The 20,471-nt window shown below is 40.9% G+C and overlaps 1 protein-coding gene across 1 annotated transcript; it reads right to left on the bottom strand.

Moving 5' to 3' along the window:
* Window positions 1-1,106: 1,106 nt before the first annotated feature.
* On the bottom strand, window positions 1,107-19,366 carry LOC131221372 (cellulose synthase-like protein H1). The gene is made up of 9 exons (XM_058216621.1): window positions 19,075-19,366; window positions 18,335-18,662; window positions 17,655-17,783; window positions 16,804-16,920; window positions 8,587-8,799; window positions 7,374-7,509; window positions 6,835-7,022; window positions 3,197-3,547; window positions 1,107-1,783 (listed from the first exon to the last, which is right to left on the bottom strand). Exons 1-9 carry the CDS (start codon window positions 19,329-19,331, stop codon window positions 1,232-1,234), a joined length of 2,271 nt encoding a protein of 756 aa, XP_058072604.1. The 5' UTR covers window positions 19,332-19,366; the 3' UTR covers window positions 1,107-1,231.
* Window positions 19,367-20,471: the final 1,105 nt, after the last annotated feature.

Below are 20,471 nucleotides of genomic sequence, written 5' to 3'. Positions count from 1 at the left end.
CGGCGTGGGCCTAAAAAGTGCTAACTTGGGCAATGTTCACTTCTAACAAACATCACAGTGAGCCTGGAAACTTCTCAACAGTCACCATTATTTTCTATTTTATGGGCCATAAAAGCACTGAATCGGGCTGATATTTGGGCCCTATCCCTAAAATGACACGGCAAAAAGGATGGGCAGAATGGATTATACACATACATCAGTGTGGGCCCATTTGAGTCGTGGTTTGCATGGGTCGTAGTTGCCATGTTATATAGGTCATGGTTGTCATGTTGTATGGATCGTGGTTTTGAACGTATTCACGTCATTTTCTACCAAACCATTGATACCATAGCTTAAGGCCCACAATGGGGTGATCCATTCCGTCCACCTTGTCGGCCTGCTTCGCGTGGGCCCAAAAAAGTCCTGACTTAGGCAGTGTCTACTTCTAACAAACATCACAGTGAGCTTGAAAAGTTTTAACAGTGAGTTCCATTGTCCCCATTATTTTCTATTGTGTGGCTCACACAAGCTCTGGATCAGGCTGATATACGGGCCCGAGCTGTTAAAATGACACGGCAAAAAGGATGGGCGGCATAGATTATACACATACATCAATGTGGGCCCCACGAGCTTGGTCCTTGCCCACGTGCAAAAAAAGGGTTCCATACACATCACTTTCTTGGCATTAAATATGATGTAACTTCTTCTTATCTAGAAAACCGTACAACTACTGAAACAAAGACAAAGGCATTTTGGTCCAAGTAATTTTTAGAAGCATGTCAGAAGGCCCTTCTTATAATATATGGAATGACCTAGCTTTCTAGGTAATTTGCCCAAACTTCAAGGCTAGTACGGTCAATTTCCCTTTATGTTTTTCCTTCATCCAGCCCTACGAAGGTTTCAATGGTCGGTGTTCAATCTGTATTACTTCTTGTGTTGTGTTTAACTTGAGATTTCGACTTAGCTCATGCCATGAATGGACGGTGTAGATAAAACAAATACATCATGGTGGGGCGCCCCACAGAGCTTTTCCAGCTCATTAGTGGAGGGGTGACTATGGAATGAGAGTCTACCCAGGGGATTTTCCCAAGGAGATCTAACCATAATAAGTGGGCCACCACTTGAACAAGTTAACAATTATTTTCTATGATGTTAAATTAATATATCTATTTTTTAGAATATAGAGAACATGGATAGATGAAAAGGCAGTGAATCACTAATTCTACCAAGGACCTGCAGAGGAGCCTCTTAATTACTGAGAGGATCTAAATCTGTTACAGAAGTTCAGGAAAAGGAAAGCCAATGCTGCAGCTTTGCAGATGGTGGGCCAGGGGATCCCATAACCTCCCTTGGCAAAGAGCCCTTTCACAAAGGGAAAGAAGCTGAGCACCACCCATGTACTACACACCATCTCTCCCAGCCCCGGTGGCCCACCAAAGACCGGTAGCCACACCCCCAACAGGCCCACCACAAGTGCAGTCATATGCACTAACACAATGGCCGTCGCAGGCACGAAGATGGGTGAGGAGTCGAAGGTGAATCGTCCAGCATCCACATCAGTGCTACTATCTGTAGCACTTTGATCTTTACGTGTAACTTCGAACATCGTCTCCGATAAGCCGAGAAGCTTCAGTATGACACCCAAAACTCCAAACAAACACGCAGTCGCCGATGTTATCTTCGACATTCTCTGATTGTTCCACCATGTGCGGAAGGATAGCCCGCATTGAAGATATTCCATCAGACCATGGAGGTTGTGCAAGATGAAAAGCGTAGCGGCGATGATCATCCAGGGATCAGATACCTGTATGCGTATGAACATAAGATCAAACACTCATATGGGCCATAGTATACTATAGGTAACAAGTTGATACCACCCATGATTTTCATAGGGTCCATCTGAGATGAAAAAAAAATAAAAAATGAAGGGTCTTAATTAACGGCCTGGATTCCATATAAATAACACTTTGGGTCCCCGAGGAAATCAAAGGTGGGTGCCTCCTATTTAACTTATTTGACAGGTGGGCCCAACCTAGCTTCTGAGTGCAGGAGCTTCCTGCACGGGCCGTTACAGGCAGTCCCCATCCGGTCCTACCGGACGGGATTTCCTGCAAAGGCTTTTGCAGAGATGTTTGTAACAAATCCACTCCGTCCATCCGTTTTGCCAGATCATTTTAACATATTCGACCAAAACTGAGGAATATCCAAAACTCAAGTCAGCCACACAAGAGGAAACAGTGGGTATTCAATGAGCACCATTGAAACATTTTAATGGCCATAAAAATCTTGTATCAGGATAAATATTTTGTGGTTGCACTTAATCCCAGTGGGCATGACCTTATAAACGGTTTGGATGGCATATAAATATCAAGATGGAGCCCAGGAAGGTTTCAAAGATAGGCATTTCTTTGCCCAAATTTTCCTCTCGTGTGACCCAGTTGAGTTCTGGATCCACCTCCTTTTTGGTCTAATGTTCTAAAATGATCTCGCAAAAAGGATGGACGAGGTGGATGTTTCACCAACATTGTGGTGGGCCCCACCCTGTATCCTTGCGCAGGAGCTTCTTGTGAAAGGCTTTGGCAGGAAATCTGCGTCCGGTCCTATCGAGATGAACTGTTAAGCCAGGCAAAATAAAAATGTAGAATACGCCCGGCCCAAACCGTTCATGATGTGCCAACCTCAGGCCCGACCCATTAACAGCCCTAGTTAGCCCTTTAAAATGCTGCAATCGCATAAACATGTCATGCAACTGTTGTAAAATGATCAGATACGTTCGAACATATGGTAATTACCATACGTTCAAACCGTGTGAGGCCCACTGGTGATGTACATATAGAACTCAAAGCATACATCTGGTGGGCCTCCTCATATGTGTGTGTGTGTGTGTGAGTGTGTATTAACTTGTTGTGGCCCATCTCAGTTCCTAAATGGCCAGATTTTCAGTGGGTCCCTTCATCCTGGTGGGGCCGACATGATCAATGTCTTGGATGTCATATAAACAACAGGATGGACCCCACGTTCCATAACGAAGTTTCTTTGGTGGGGCGTCCACCTCCCCGACGTCCTCACACTGTCCCTTTTGGTGTGGCCCACTTGGGTTCTAAAATCTAAGCATAACATTGAGGGAGCATCTTATGAACGGGTTAGATGGAATTCACACGTGACAGTGGGCCCTACACAGCTCTAACGAACATGATCATCCCTCCTACTTGCTTACCTTGGGCAAGAAGGACGTGTTGGTGAGGAGACAAAATGCAGGCAGCGCAGCGTAGCACACCTCCGGAATGGAGCGCAGGGCCCACACGTTGACCAAAACGTACCCCAGGGATTGTCGGAAGCTGAGATTTTTGGAGAAGGTAGCTAGCAAGGGGCTGTGTTCGCCAACGAGGATTTCAAAAAGACCTGTAACCCACCGTTTCAGCTGCGAGAGGGTAGCGGGCCCACCCATGGGTGCGGACCCAAGGAACGCTGGCACCTCGGGCGAACAATAGACCGAATGCCAGCCCATAGAGTGGATCTTCAGCCCTGTGAGCACGTCCTCGGTCGCAGATCCGTACACCCAACCAACCTGCAACCAAAGATTCACGGTGAGAAAAGAGTAGTTGTTGCTGTTGTCTCGTCCTGAGTCAACTCGGACGCAATTGAGTTCAATCTCATTCTTCGCCACAAGTCATTGACTGTCTAGAGCTGGACACGAGCCGAACCAAATCGAGCTTGGCATGGCTCGGCTCTTTTTGGCCAGCACGCTACCTCAACTCCAGTTTGACTTGGCTTGGTTCGATCAGCAAGTCGGGCCAACTCAAGCTGAGTTCGAGCTGAGTTTGAGTTCAACCCAGGAGCTGAGTTGAAATGGAAGTCATTATAGATTAGAGCTGGGCATTGAGTTGAGTCGGACTGAGTTAGTTCTAACTTGATCACTTGATCTAATATTGAAAAATGCCTGACCCGAACTCAATCCAACTCAATACCAAGTCCAGCATGTCTGACTCAATCTAAGTCTGGGTTCTAGGTTGGATTGATTCGAACCAAGTCCAGCCCATCTATAAATACCGAGTTGAATCGAGTTGGCCGAGTCACATCGGGTCTTCGGACTAGGTTACTCAACCATCGGGCATGGGGAAGCACTTAAGCCAAGACACATAGCATTCTTATGGTGGGATTGCATGATGAAGAACTCCAATCTTGGATAGCTTTAGCTAATCTAATTGGAATCTGGTTAGTGGAATTTTACAATTGTAAAAAAGGAAAAAAATTAGCACGTGCTAATGTGTAAAAAGAACTTAGCTGTAAGTCAACCTCGAATAACTAAAACATCATTACTAGTTATTGGTCTTTTGAAAAGTGGCCCACCTTTTCATGGGAAACAACCTTCCACAGCCTACGGTTAATAATAGGGTGGTGTAAAGGGGGCTTCAAATATTGGACAAAAATCCCACAAGGGTGTTTGGACAAAAATTACAAAAGCGCCTGATTGGTTTTCAAAACCTCACGAGTAATAACTAATTTTTGAGTAATTACAGCGGTGATACCAATGCTTGATTTGACAGATTTTTTATTTTTTTTTTAAACTTTAAAATGGTGGACACTGCCAAATGTATGTAGGCCCACTGTGATATATGTGACTTATCCACACCGTTCATCTTTTATCCCAGCTGAAAATAGAGCATGACCAAAAAGATAAGGCAGATCCAAAGCTCAAGTGGACCACATCACAGGATTTAGGGAATCAAACACATACCTTTAAAAACTTCTTGGGGCCACTGTTTCTTTTGGTGTGGGCCACTTAAGTGTTGGATCTGCCTCGTTTTTTTGCTCATGCCTCAAAATATTACGCTAAAATGGATAGACAGTGCAGATTCATCTTATAGATTATGGTAGAGCTCAAAAATTCAAACCAATTCTTTTGAACTAATTTTCCAAGCAGAAATACAAGCGGTGAGAGAGTTATAATTACTCATTTACTAGGCATTTACATTGGATTTGATAAATCTAGCCAAGTTCAAGCCAAACCAAACGGAAGGAAGTTTGAACTAATATCAAACTTACAAAAACAATTCGACTTAGTCTGAACCCCTCTTTCAAGTCAAGCTGAATCAAGTTCAACTGAGCCAAAGTCGAGCAATCTAACCAAGCTAGCTTGATTGTGTCCGGCTCTAGCCATTGTTAAAAATATGCTAGATTTGACAAACTCACAACTTGACCCGGGACTGACTACTCAGACTCGGGACCAAGCGTGTCGGCCCAAAGTCACCGACTATTGAAATCATGGTTGTAGAGTTATTGGATAATCTGGCAGAGCATGACACATGTTTAATTTAACATTTTTATCTTTCAACAACTAAATTAAATATTTATAAACCGTAGATATTAGAAAAGGTCGACTCAAGTCCATTAGTTGGACCATGATTTATGGTCGATTTGATAAATAACTTCCAACTTTTCATGTGCATCTGACATCCACCCCTTTTGAGTGGCTTCACCGAGGATCATTATGTGCAAAAATCAGCCCCATCCACTCCTCAAGTGGGTCACACCATATAAAATAATTTTTAGCCATTGATAAATAGCAAAATACAAGTGTAATCCACTCGATGAATGAATGTAGCTGGTTTTTGTACAAGGCGATCCTCATAATGTGAATAGCTGACTGGATTCATTGGATGTACATGAAAGGTTTACTACAACAAAGCCGCTGGTAGGGGCGTCCAACACAAACACTGGTAAAGGTCTTTGACTGCTGGTAAAATCTCTACCGACATCACCTTTACCAACACATACCTGACCGCCAGTAAAGCCTTTACCGGCAGTTTTCTGGGCATTTACTGGCAGTTTTGATAGCCAGTAAAGGCCAATTTTCTTGTAGTGGTTGGAAGTCATTTGCTACGTGAACCGTTGATTATGGTCCAACTAGCTGGACTTGAGACCTTTTTAAGAGAAAAGGTCCCACTAGTTGGACTATAATATTCTATGGTTCCACACAGCGAATGACTTATAACCTATTAACCATTATATAATGAATTGAGTAAAGTAAAGACTCATTAGAGCCTTCCTTCAGCCCAACTTGGCTGAACATCCAGTTGAGTTTTAAAGCATTTAACCATAGTTACATCCAACGTTGGATGTATGACCGTTAATGATAAGGCCCACTTGGCTGAACGATCATGTGGGCCCATTTGGGGGGCCACACTAGGGTATATTTCGGACGGGGATTTCCTGCTAAAGCCTTTCGCATAAAGTTCCTGCACTGGAAACTGAGATGGAGCCCACTGTGATGTTTGTAAGGAATCCACTCCGTCCATCCGTTTTCTGAGATCATTTTCAGTTATCAAACCAAAATTTATCAGGATTCAATACTCAAGTGGGCCGCACTAAAAGAGAAGGTGGTTAGGAAAATTCCTACCGTTGAAACCTTCCTGAGGTCGACAGTGATGTTTACATGCCATCTATACCGTTCATAACCTCATTCCTACTGGGATTAAATGAAAACACAAATATTAACATGATTCAAAACTTCTGTGGCCCCACGAATATTTCAACTGTGGACGTTCAATTCTCACGTCATCGGCCCACTTAAGCAATGGATCCGGTTCATTTTTTTCTTAATATCCTAAAATTAACACAAAAAACGGATGAACGGAGTGGATTTCTCATAAACATCGTAATGGGCCCCACCTGGGTTCCCAGCGCAGGATCTTCCTGCGAAACGCTTTCGCAGGAAATCCGCGTCCGGTATCTTTCAGTCCAAAAGCTTCATTCATTGGGCAATTCTACCATTTCTCATTGATAGTGTCTGAAAAACTAAAGCAAAAAAATGCAAATTACTGATACTCAACTATGTAGTATGAATTCGCTCACCTCTTTACCCCAGCTTGTGTTGAACTCATATTGACAATCTGCAACCTCCTTGGCTGCCTCAAGAGTGGTCGAAAAATCCGACGGTCTAGATGATTCTTCATATTTTTCGGACACTGTCCGAGCAACGGATTCCAAGAATTTCGTTGTGTGGCCAAATCCTTTATCCAATGCATTTTTGTGTAATTTACCTAAATGAGAGAGAAAAAAAGAAAAAAAGAAAAAAAAAACATTAGCACAATGCTACCAAATCAAAACTTCCAATCAAGTGAACCCAAGCATGTAGATGGCTGTTGCTCATCAAAGGAGCAAACATTCAAATTGGATATGGACCAACGACCTTTTTTTCCTTTATAGCTCTCTTTTTTGTACATTTTGGCCCAATTGATGAGCGGACCATATTGATATTTGGGTCCGATCATTATCATTTTCGGGCAGACAGAATTGATGGCTTGGATGCATGTGCTCCAAGCTGGCATGTACGGCTGGATTTAAGATAAAATCCAATCTATTGTCAAAAAATGTCAGTTCAATTATCTTACCATTTATTGAATTGAAAATTGAACTTTTGGTTGCTTCACAATTTGGCAGCTGCCCATATATAACTTTTCTTCTGTGGAAGCATCCTGTCCCGGAATACATGGGCCCTTGAATTCCTGCTATTCCTCGAAGTACACACTGTATAAAGATAAATAAATAAATAAAAGTATGCAATCCACTTAAATTTGATTATATATGGGCATCAAATATCATCATAATTCTGATGTACTATTCATGCGATCCATGTCTCATGGAAAGTGGACAGTTGTAACAAAATAGCCACATTCAAAGCACAGATCATCCAATTGGCATGATTCTTCATCATGGCTTGTTTCTAACCATACTTTTGAATTAATGGTCAAGACTAATGATTGGGTGCCTCATGTGTCATTCAAAAGCTTTAGGAATGTTGCTAACCTCCTTCTAAAGGTGAGACACATTAAATGCTTAATGCATCTAGAAAGAGGCTATGTGGACCCACCATGATGTATAAGTTTTATCAATGCAGTCCAGTTACATTTTCATATCGTTTAGGGTATGAGTATAAAAATTAGGTATGCCCAATGGTCAAGTGGACCACACCATAGGAAGCAGCACAGTAATTAAACTCATCATTGAAACCTTCTTAGGGCTTATCATGACATTTATTTCCCATGTAATATGTTTATAAGGTCATATGGATCTGGATGTAAAGAAAACATAAATATCATATTGATCCAAAACTTCTCATGGGACTTCTGCCACCCACAAGAAATTTTTAAAAATGACAATTCAATCCCCACTGTGTGGTCCACTTAAGCCTTGAATCTACCTCATTTTTGGGTTCATATCATCTGGAAAAATGGATGAACAGTATAGATACAACCCATACATCACAGTGGGCCCCACACAGACCACCCTTCTTCCATGAAATTTGTTCAAGTAAAATCAATTTGACAATATTTCAAGCCAAGCCAATTGGAAAACTCGACCGTGAATGTGACTTGGTTGTTGACTCGACACAACATGGCGAGTCAACTCAACCCGACCCATGACTTGCCTGGGAATGGGACGGGGTGGGTATCAAATAAAGACAATTTCATTATTGAATATCGAGTCATAGAATGACTCATCTGAGTCAGTCAATCCAATTGAACCATATGAACATGTGAGTCCATTTTCAGGCTTTTAAAGTATGGTAGAGACTATAAGTTTAAGTGCCAATTGCTAACTTACCTCTTGTGGGACGACCATCTGATTTCCAAAAGGGTCGTCTTTGATGCCGCCGTAGAACACCTGTGGAAATTGCACGAACCCACTTTCTATTTCTTTATGATGGCCCAGAAAAAAGCACATTGCATGAAGGACAGCCTTTGGATTATTCACAAACATGTCGCAGTCGACATTCAACATGAAAGGCGCATTCGTCATCACTCCTGAGACCCTTGTCTATTCAACAATGAAGAAAGAAAATTAGAAGATAAGCAATGAGAATTTTCCTATTGTGGACCAAGTCCATTACTTTGAGACTCATGGTTTAGTGATCTAAGACATTGGTTTAATGAGCTAGATTTGAAATAGTCTAATCTAAGAAAATAGCTCGAAAAGTTTCTTAGATCAGACTATTTCGAATTAGGCTTGGGTACTACCACCGCTTTTCCAAAGGTCAGGACAGGCTGGGGCTCTGAGGGGCCACCGTGGGTTTTATCTATACCATCCATCCGTTTTTTCATGTTATTTTAGATTATAATCCTGAAAATTAGGTATATCTAAGGTTCAAATAGACCACACAAAGGGGATTAAAATGCTTACCATTGAAAACTTCTTGAGGGTATAGAAGATTTTGGATCAAGCGGATACTTGTATTTTACCTTCACCCAGGTATATATATAACCTTATGAACAGTTTGGATGGAAAATAAACATCCTGGTGGGCCCTAGAAAGGTTTAAATGGTGGGTATCATTAGCACTGTTGCTTCCTCTAGTGTGGTCCATTCGAACCTTGGATCTGCCTCATTCTTTGGACTCATAACCTAAAATTACATGGAAAAATGATAAAATGAAGGGACAGTGTGGATGAAAGCCATACACCACGATTGCTCCTCAAAGCACGTACATGGCTAAAAAATCATGTTGGTTGATTGGTGGTCCACTTTTCAACATGGCATTGGGAAGCAGATTAGCTACTGAACACAACAATAGAGTCAGACTACTGAAGCCACTTCACCATATTTTTGGGGCCTCACTATGATGCATGTTTTGTATCCACACCATCCATCCATTTGGAGAGATCATTTTAAGGCATTATACAAAGAATGAGGCAATTGAAAGTTTAAGTGGACCCTACCACAGAAAACAGTGGGGATAGTGACGCCCACCATTGAAACTTTCCCAGGGTCCACCATGATATTTATTTGAGATCCAGCCTATTTATAAGTTAAAAAATACATGAAAGAAGGGAAAACACAAATATCAGCTTGATCGAAAACTTCTATGGTCCAAAGAAGTTTTTAATGGTAGGTATTCAATCCCCACTTTTTTCTGTGGTGGGTCCACTTGAGCTTTTGATCTACCTCGCCCTAAAATAATATCTCCAAATGTATGGACGGTGTGGATACAACGCATACTTCGTGATGTAGCCCACGGAATGTTGCCTACACTGAACTACTGTCAAGTTCAGGGGCTAATCCGCATCCCGTGGCATTGGCTGCTAATTCTCTCTTGGGGCAGTTTGGACGCGGATTAGTTACTAACAGGTTGAGCAGAGAGAAGCGCTTCCGAAGTGACGTCACCAAGTTCTGTATGCCCCATCATGACGTGGTTAGCATACATGATGTATACAGGCTAAATTCCAGAGTGTTGCGTCCGCCTCTCGGCTGCCTCATGGTGGGGGTAGGATGCAATCGACGTCTGAATAAAACAGATCTATCGCTCTCAAACGTGTATCATCCATAGCACAAGTGGTGTACTTGTATTTAATGTAGACCGTTCAAATCATGAGCCTCCATCATGCTTGTTTTACTGTGAGTTTATTGTTCAACGGCCAATTCATGCTTGTTTTACCGTGAGTTTTGTTGGAATATTTAGTTGAATTAAATAGACTATTAAAAATCGAGAACCAAAAAAAGAAAATAAATTTTGAGAAAGAAGAACTTATTGAATGAGTCGAGGCGTGACTGAGTCACTCGGCTTGAAATCGAATTTGCTCCCCTTGGACAGCGTCCCAAGTGCAACAGGTTTCCAGAGCAATCGACCTCCAGGATACAACGACTATGACCCGGTCCCAGCGGTGCACTCACTGTACACAGGCTCGAACCACTTGCAGTTTAATCCGAAAGTGCTGAGTTGACTCAGCGATGAACTCAGTAGAAAATTGCTTAAAACCGAATATCAGAGAGCGTTTTATAAGAGAAGAATTTTTCGTATATTAAAACTGGAATCGGTAGTCTTTATATAGACTCCGAAGTGGTGCATAAGCACCCTTTATAAAAGGTTAGGTCCTTTGGGTTTAAATCCAACAGGTGCGACCAACCGGAAGGGACGCATCTCTCTGGTTTAAAACGAAAAGGCGTAAGTGCGAGTACACTCCCGCACATACAGTCCTGCGAGTATCCATACACACACCCACGCGAGTACACACACACCGCACCCGCGCCCGCGCCCACGCCCACGCCCAGCCCAGCCCAGCCCGTCCCGTCCCGTCGCGCACGCGCACGCGCACTCGGACTCGGGCTCGGGCTCGGCTCGGCGCCCGCGCGCGTGTGGTTAATGGCATAGATTAGAGCTATTGGCATAGCCTCCCCACAGGACCAAATTCACATGCCCCCTGAAAGGGGCTCAAGCCCTAGGCAAAAAGACTATCTTATAAACAAGATAGTTTACCTTTTCAAATCCGATGTGGGACAAAACCCACAACACAAAAGTACTACAACTTTTCAAAATTGGAGGGAAATTACCGAAAATTTGAAAATTCAAATTTTAATGTTATTTTAAAACAAAATACAACAATCCCCCACATGTTTTAAAATAAAACCCTTTCGGATTAAAGCGTAATAGTTGTGCAATGGTGCCGGTGTCACCATAGACTTGAACTGACATTAGAGTAAGTAAGACAGGTTTACAGGAATCAGGTGACACCATAGTCTTGAACCTGAATCCTTTTAATGTAGATCGCAAGTACATGCCACTCACACAACTCTTCCTCTGCAAGTGATTCTGCGGTTCGGTGCATTTCGGCCATACACCATTACCTGGATTTCATGAGTGCTCTAGAGAATTCGCCTAGATTCTCATCGGAAGCGGCCTCCACCTCCACACCCATATAGGTGAATTCCATCAAGTGTATGCAGCAACTGTATACACCACCAAATATATGGCTATGGATTCATCAAGAGTTCTAACAACTCATCCTTCTACATTGCTGCTCGCACTATACACCATAGAAGGGGCTCATACAACTCAGTGCAATCGTCTACCTCGTGTCTTGTTGTTTACCCATTGAACCTATCTCATGGGATCTCCACTTATATAGGTTGGGTTGCCGACACTGACAGCTCATATATTAGGCTCAGCCCCATTCCCTTCGATGTATCATTAACTAACCTTTTAGATAGTCCTTTAGTCAGAGGATCTGCTAGATTCTTTTCTGACCTCACAAAGTCAATAGATATGACTCCATCACGCAACATATGTTTTACTATGTTGTGTCTGAGTCTAATATGCCTGCTCTTTCCATTATATATTTTACTCTTTGCTTTCGCTATAGCTGCTTGACAGTCACAATGAATAGATACGGCTGATACAGGCTTTGGCCACAATGGTATATCAGCTAAGAGATTTCTAAGCCACTCGGCTTCTGTTCCAGCCTTTTCTAAGGCAATAAACTCGGATTCCATAGTAGACCGAGCGATACATGTTTGCTTGGTAGACTTCCAAGAGACTGCTCCTCCACCTAAAGTGAAGACATATCCACTCGTGGATTTTGTCTTATCTGAATCACTAATCCAGTTAGCATCACTGTATCCTTCTAATACAGCAGGAAAACCATTATAATGTAAACCATAGGCTATACTGCCTTTTAGGTATCTCAAAATCCTAGACAAAGCATTCCAATGCTCTTTTCCAGGGTTATGTGTATATCTACTTAGCCTTCCTACTGCAAAAGCAATGTCTGGTCTAGTACAGTTTGTTAGATACATAAGGCTACCAATTATTCTGGAATACTCCAATTGAGACACACTATTTTCTGTATTCTTCATGAGAGTCACACTATAATCATAAGGAGTACTGACAGGTAAACAGTCAAAATGGTTAAACTTTCTCAATATCTTCTCAATGTAATGAGATTGAGATAATATAATAACACCATTTTTCTAGTTACTTCAATACCCAAGATTACACTAGCCTCTCCTAAGTCTTTCATGTCAAACTTAGATGACAAGAATTTCTTAGTTGTATTAACTAATTTAATATTAGTTCTAAAAATAAGCATGTCATCAACATAAAGGCATATAATAACATAATCATTTCCAGAAATTTTACTATATATACATCTATCTACATCATTTATATGATAACCATTTGATTTTAAAACACCATCAAATTTTTCATGCCATTGTTTAGGAGCCTGTTTTAAACCATATAATGATTTAATTAGTCTACATACTTTATTTTCTTTTCCTGATATCTTATAACCCTCAGGTTGTTCCATATATATTTCTTCTTCTAAGTCTCCATTTAGGAAAGCTGTCTTTACGTCCATCTGGTGTACCACCAGTTTATATATGGAGGCTATCGCTATTAAGACCTTGATAGTTGTAATTCTAGTTACAGGAGAGTATGTATCAAAGTAATCTATTCATTCTTTTTGTTTGAAGCCTTTCGCTACCAACCTAGCCTTAAACTTATCAATAGTCTCATCTGGTTTTAGTTTCTTTCTAAACACCCATTTACAACCTATTAGTTTATTTCCAGGTGGTAGGTCTACAATTTCCCAAGTGTTATTAGATATAATAGATTCTAACTCATCATTTATTGCTTCCTTCCAAAAGGTTGCATCTGGAGAGTTAATTGCTTCTATATAGGTTGTAGGATCATCTTCTACTAAGAAAGTGAAAAAACCATCTCCTAGGTTAGTTTCTCTTCTAACCCTAGTACTTTTTCTTGGTTGTATCTCTTCTACTACTTTCTCGTATGCATTTTTACTAGTAGATGCAATATCTGATTCTTTGACTTCCTCTATTCCTATAGATTTAGATTTCATAGGGAATACGTTCTCAAAGAACTCTGCATCCCTAGCTTCTATAATTGTATTGGGATCTAAAATATTATCCTTAGTTTTTAAAACTAGAAACCTGTAGGCCGCACTATTTTATGCGTAACCTATAAATACACAGTTGGTTGTTTTAGGATCTAACTTTCTTTTCTTAGTTTCAGGTAATCCTACTTTAGCAAGACACCCCCACACTTTAATATATTTGTAACTGGGAACATGATTCTTCCAAAGTTCATATGGTGTTTGTTCAAAAGATTTAGAAGGAATTCTATTTAGAATATAACAGGCAGATAGAATTGCTTCTCCCCACATATTTGAGGGTAAGCCTGAACTATTTAACATAGCATTCATCATTTCTTTTAGAGTTCTATTCTTACGTTCTGCTATTCCATTCTGTTCTGGTGTATAAGGAGCTGTAGTTTCATGAACTATTCCATTCTTTTCACATAATTCTCTAAATTGAGAAGATTCATATTCACCTCCTCTATCTGTTCTAAGTCTTTTAATTTTTATATTTAACTGATTTTCAACTTCAATTTTGTATTTAGAAAAAGCATCTAAAGCTTCATCTTTGTTCCTTAACAGATAGACTCTAGTGAACCTAGAGTAATCATCTACAAAATTATGTAATATTTTTTTCCACCTCTAGACATATGATTTCTAAAATCACCTAAGTCACTGTGTATTAACTCTAATAGAACAGATGATCTTTCTATTTGTTTAAAGGGTTTTCTAATGAATTTTGATACGACACATGTTTTACATTTGTCAAATTCTTCATTAGATATATTAGGTAATAAACCTAATCTTTTCATTTTCTTCAAAGATGTTATATTCACATGACCTAATCTACTATGCCATAGATAAAAAGGTTCAACGATATAAACAGAACTGAATGTCTTCTTATTATTATCATTGGATACATTTATAATGAATAAACCATTGCCACAGTACCCCTTACCAACAAAGGTTCCATTCTTAGTCATTACAAGCTTATCTGAATCAAATACTAACTTAATACCAGCCTTATTGAGGAGTGAACCAGAGACCAAGTTTCTTCTAATGTCGGGCACATGTAGGACATTATTCAACATCAGAGTCTTTCCAGAAGTGAGTTTCAGAAGTACTTTCCCTTTCCCTACAACTGGAGACGTTCTAGCATTACCCATGAACACCTGTTCATCATCTCCTGATACTTGATAGGAGGTAAACATGTTACGATCCTTGCACACGTGCCTAGTTGCACCAGTGTCTAGTACCCACTCCAAGTTGTTTACAAGGAAGACTTCTGACACCACAGCTACTACCATGTCAGACTCATTGCTTGTTTCTGTAAGATTTGCCTACGGCTTATCTTTGTTTTTCTTAAGCTTACAGGTTTTAATGTGATGCCAAGGCTTTCCACAGTTGTAACAATTTCTCTTTTTCTTGAATTGATTGTTTGCATTCTTCTTTTTGAGCCTGCATTCATTTGCATAATGTCCAGGTTTGCCACAGTTATGACAGTTGCCCTTTTTCTTATTATTTGCCCGACTTGATTTCACAAGATTCGCCTTTGAATCTATCTCATTTTTATTTTCTTTTTGGTCCCTGATTCTATTGGCCTCCTCTATTCGTATGTGTACGATAGTGGTTTCCAAAGAAATACCGTTCTTTTTATGTTTCATTCTATTTTTATATTCTTTCCAGGAGGGCGGTAACTTTTCTATTAGTGCTCCTGACAGAAACACTTCATCCAACTTAATTCCTTCTGTCGATAGTTCATGAACTAAACTTTGAAAATCATGAATCTGATTTGTGAAAGGTATATCGTCTGTCATTTCATAATGAAGGAAATTAGCAATTGCATGTTTCTTAGCGCCTGCATCTTCTAATATGTATTTCTTTTCCAAAGCAGTCCATATGTCTTTAGCAGACACGTAAGAAGCATACACGTCATATAGTTCATTGGATAAAGAGTTTAAAATATAATTTTTACAATTATTTTCATCTGTTACTTCAGTTTGATTTGCTGGATCTATAGTAAATTATTCAGATAAAATGTATGAAACTTTCAAGGTGGTCAGAGCGAACATCAGTTTCTGTTTCCACCGTTTAAATGATTGTCCAGCGAACGGTTCGATTTTGGCTAACTCAGTAGAAGCATTTACTGTTACTATAGCCATAGTCTATGTAATTCAACAATTTCGATTTCAAGATTGTTGGAATATTTAGTTGAATTAAATAGACTATTAAAAATCGAGAACCAAAAAAAGAAAATAAATTTTGAGAAAGAAGAACTTATTGAATGAGTCAAGGCGTGACTGAGTCACTCGACTTGAAATCGAATTTGCTCCCCTTGGACAGCGTCCCAAGTGCAACAGGTTTCCAGAGCAATCGACCTACACGATACAACGACTATGACCCGGTCCCAGCGGTGCACTCACTGTACACGGGCTCGAAACACTTGCAGTTTAATCCGAAAGTGCTGAGTTGACTCAGCGATGAACTCAGTAGAAAATTGCTTAAAACCGAATATCAGAGAGCGTTTTATAAGAGAAGAATTTTTCGTATATTAAAACTGGAATCGGTAGTCTTTATATAGACTCCGAAGTGGTGCATAAGCACCCTTTACAAAAGGTTAAGTCCGTTGGGTTTAAACCCAACAGGAGCGACCAACCGGAAGGGATGCATCTCTCCGATTTAAAACGAAAAAGCACAAGTGCGAGTACACTCTCGCACATACAGTCCTGCGAGTATCCATACACACACCCATGCGAGTACACACACACCGCACCCGCACCCGCGCCCGCGCCCACGCCCACGCCCAGCCCAGCCCGTCCCGTCCCGTCTCGTCGCGCACACGCACGCGCACGCGCGCTCGGGCTCGGGCTCGGCACGCGCGCGCGTGTGTGGTTAATGACATAGATTAGAGCTATTGGCATAGCCCCCCCACAGGACCAAATTCACATGCCCCCTGAAAGGGGCTCAAGCCCTAGGCAAAAAGACTATCTTATAAACAAGATAGTATACCTTTTCAAATCCGATGTGGGACAAAACCCACAACACAAAAGTACTACAACTTTTCAAAATTGGAGGGAAATTACCGAAAATTTGAAAATTCAAATTTTAATGTTATTTTAAAACAAAATACAACAAGTTTTACCATTTCCAACCAAACACGTTTCTATGTCTATTACCAGAACGTTCATAGCTCCAGCTTTGAAGTGATGAGGTTGCTTTGGCCTCTTCTCTCTGGCCACATAAACAAGATGAGGAATCCCATTTGGTATCTTTTCTTTATTCTCCCATATCACCTACAAACCACAAAAACAAAGAGATAAGAACAAAATACATATGAGAAACAGAAACCTTTTCATTCCACACATGTGCCAGCCCCACATGTGTACATAGCCCAGCCGCTACACAAGGTTCTATATGTGTCCATGTGTCCACGTGGGCAAGCTTCTATATGTGGACCCCACTATGATGTATGTGTTTTATCCAGGCCGTACATCTATTTTGAAAGATAATTTTAGGGCTTGATGCCGAAAATGATGTAGATATAAATCTCAAGTGGAACACACCATGGGAAAATAGTAGTGATTGAATGTCCATCGTTAAAAACTACTTGAGCCCACTTGAGATTTGGATCAATCTCATTTTTGGGCTCATGCCATAGAATGATATGGAAGAATGGGTGGTTGGCAGGGATGAAACACATACATCATGGTGGGCCCACAGAGCACCGACTACTAGCCATTGGCTAGTGGCAGGGTCGGTAGCCAATCCGTTTCCCAAGGTGGGCTATGGAATGCATGAAACAAATAAACGGTTATAAAAACTTTGTTTGGCCATCTGTTTTGTTTCGTACACTATATCTGATGGACGGCTCGAATGTTCCGTTCGTGTGCTGTGTTGGTACAAGTGGAAAAGCATGCATGGAGTATGGGCTGTACGTGCAAGCATGCTTCGCAGACGTTTTCAGTGGAATATATGTCTGTAGCAATGAATTATTGTGGAAAATCACTAAATCAAATCAATCAAATACCTTAACTATGCTCGGATGGTTTTGACGTTTAATATTAGAGAAATTTTCAAAATGGTCCATTAAATGATCAGGAGCCGACGATTTTTGGACTGCCTCTGTAATTTTCCGGTCAAGTTCCTCATATTGGTCCTGAAATAAACACATGTTAAGAAGCAATGATTTTCAAATGTCACAAACAAGCATGTGACCGGACGTTATCAAAGATTTGACCATAATACTGCAAGCAAGTTGATTACCGAAGACCAACACTGTGATGATCGAATGCCACAAAAATTAGGCTGATCTAATTATCTGGTGGGTCCACCTGATGATTGGATGAACCTAATTTTTTGGTTATGATAATCATGGTAGGACCCGCATGTTTGATGGTTTGGATGTTATAAAACATGCGCCCACAATGATGGGTTTTGCTACTTTTCTTGAAAGAAAATAAACGAAGGATATTTTATTATTTTTATAAACGCAGTACCTACCACCTTTCAGTTGATCGTTCCTCGATTATAACTAACCAAAAAATTACTACAGAAAACCAACTTAAATGTTTATAAGCATGGTGGGTCCCACTTCTCTCTTCTTCTTCTTTTTTATTTTTTATTTTTTATTTTTTTTTATTTTTAACCTTCTAATCGTAATCCAATAATTTTTCATGGTGGGTCCCACTTTGTCTCTTGATCAATCACCTGCATCTCTTTCCATTGACGAACAAAATCATCCGAAGAATGCCCGGTTGGCATTTCAGGTTCGGTCGAGAAATACATGAAAGGAGCTCGAACTCGAACACCATATTTCTTGCAGAAGGGAACCCACAGCTTGGCGAACTCGCAAGCTTCAATCAATGAATAGAAAGTGATCGGTGACGCCCCATCGTCCGACACATAGCAAGCCAGCTTGTGAGACGGGTAGTCGACAGCCAACAATGAGAGAACGGTGTTTACAGTCAGGATCGGAGGTTCCAACAAAGGGTCCGCCGTAGTGACAAACATGTCTACCGGAGGAAGGTCTTGGAACCTATTAAAGAAGATAGAACCAATCATGAAATGGTAAAATTGGAACATTACATACAATCCATCCATCACTTGGGTGTGTTTGGATGTCCAATCAAATTGGATTGCAATAATTCAATTCCACAAGAAGTGGATAATCAAAGTGTTTGAATTGCAATCACCGTGTCTTCAGGTCCAACTTGTAACAGACAAACATATATATATATATATATATATAGCCACGGTTGAGGCAAAGCTTAGAAAGAACTTGACTGAGTTAACTCAGTCTGAGTCGAGTCAAAGGGCTCTGTCCAGTCATGACCAAGCCAAGACTTGGAAAGAACTGGTAATGACCCCAACTACAGTGAATTCCTCTACAATGAATCCAAACAAATTGTGATAGGAGTGTCCAAAAGCACTCTCGTGATCATAGTTACCTGTCTAAAAGTCGATCTGGATACGTTTTCTGATCAATGGGGTTCCATCTAGCGTTTGTGATCAAGACCCAAATTAAGGTGAACCATGACTCACAAAGGAAGGCAAGGCACCAAACGGTTCCATGGCTGTGAAGGTGCAGGACCCTGTAAAAGAGGAGAGAGAAGAGGAGGAAGAGGATGAGCAGAGTCAGTGCTCTTGGTAGAGTGTTCTTACGAGGAATCCTCTCATGGAGAGGGAAAGAGATAGGGTTGGTCATGAAAAGAGGCTAAGATAGATGCAGTAAGCAGCTCTATTGTATTTCTGTCCTTATATACATGTGCATGCCACAGGCACGTTCCCTGCATGTTGTATGCGTGTGGTTGGCACGTGTGTGAGGTCATTAGTAGAGCCGTGCTTCACCCGGGAGCTCTGTGGGGCCCACCGTGATGTATGTGTTATGTCCAGGGAAGCGGATCCACCGAACCTCCTCGGTGGTGATGTGTTGGGGTCGCCAAGTTTTGTGGGTCCCACTATGATGTATGTGCTATATGTAAACTGTTCATCCATTTCAAGAGATCATTCCAGGACACGGGAGGAAAAAGAAAGTGCAGATCCAAAGCTCGTATAGACCACACCAAAGAAAGAAGTGGAGATTAAACGGCTACCATTGAAAACTTCCTCCGGGCCATGAAAGTTTTGGATCAAGATGATATCTATGTTTTCCCTTCATTCAGGTCTATGTGAACTTATAAACAGGTGGGATGGAAAATAAAAATTATGATGAATATCATTGTGGGCCTAAGAATGTTTGATCAGTGATCCCCACTATTTTTGTAGTGTGGTCTACCTGAGTTTTGCATTTACGTCATTTTTCAGACCATGCCCTAAAATGTTCTCTCAAAATAGATTGACGGTGTGGATATAACACATATATCATGGTGGGCCCACATAACTTGGGAATCTTCTTCCTCTTGAGTCCACTCTGTCCATCCGTTGAACCAGCCTATTTTTGGGCTTAACTTCCAAAATCAGGCAGGTCCACCTACGACCTCACACTAGGTCTATAGCTGCTGTAATAACGTCAGCAGGTTTTGTGGGTCTGACCATAAGGTATGTGTTATATCGAAACCATCCACCCATTTGGCGACCTTGTCTTAAGACTTGAGATGAAAAATAAGACTGATCTAACTATCAAGTGGACCACACTACAAAAAGCAGTGGGGGATTGAACGTCTACCATTGAAACCCTTTTTGGGGTCACAGAAGTTTTGGATCAATATAAAATTTATTTTTTCTATTCATTCAGGTCTTTTTGACCTTATAAACAGATTGGATGGACAATAAACATTATGGTGGGTCCTACGAATTGTTTAACGGTGAAAATTATTATCTCCTTTGCTAATCTTGTATATGATTC

Source organism: Magnolia sinica, chromosome 12 (assembly GCF_029962835.1).
Source record: "Magnolia sinica isolate HGM2019 chromosome 12, MsV1, whole genome shotgun sequence".
Taxonomy (NCBI): Eukaryota; Viridiplantae; Streptophyta; class Magnoliopsida; order Magnoliales; family Magnoliaceae; genus Magnolia; species Magnolia sinica.
Note: the sequence above shows the minus strand (reverse complement) of the source record. Positions and strands in the feature narration are given on the sequence as shown.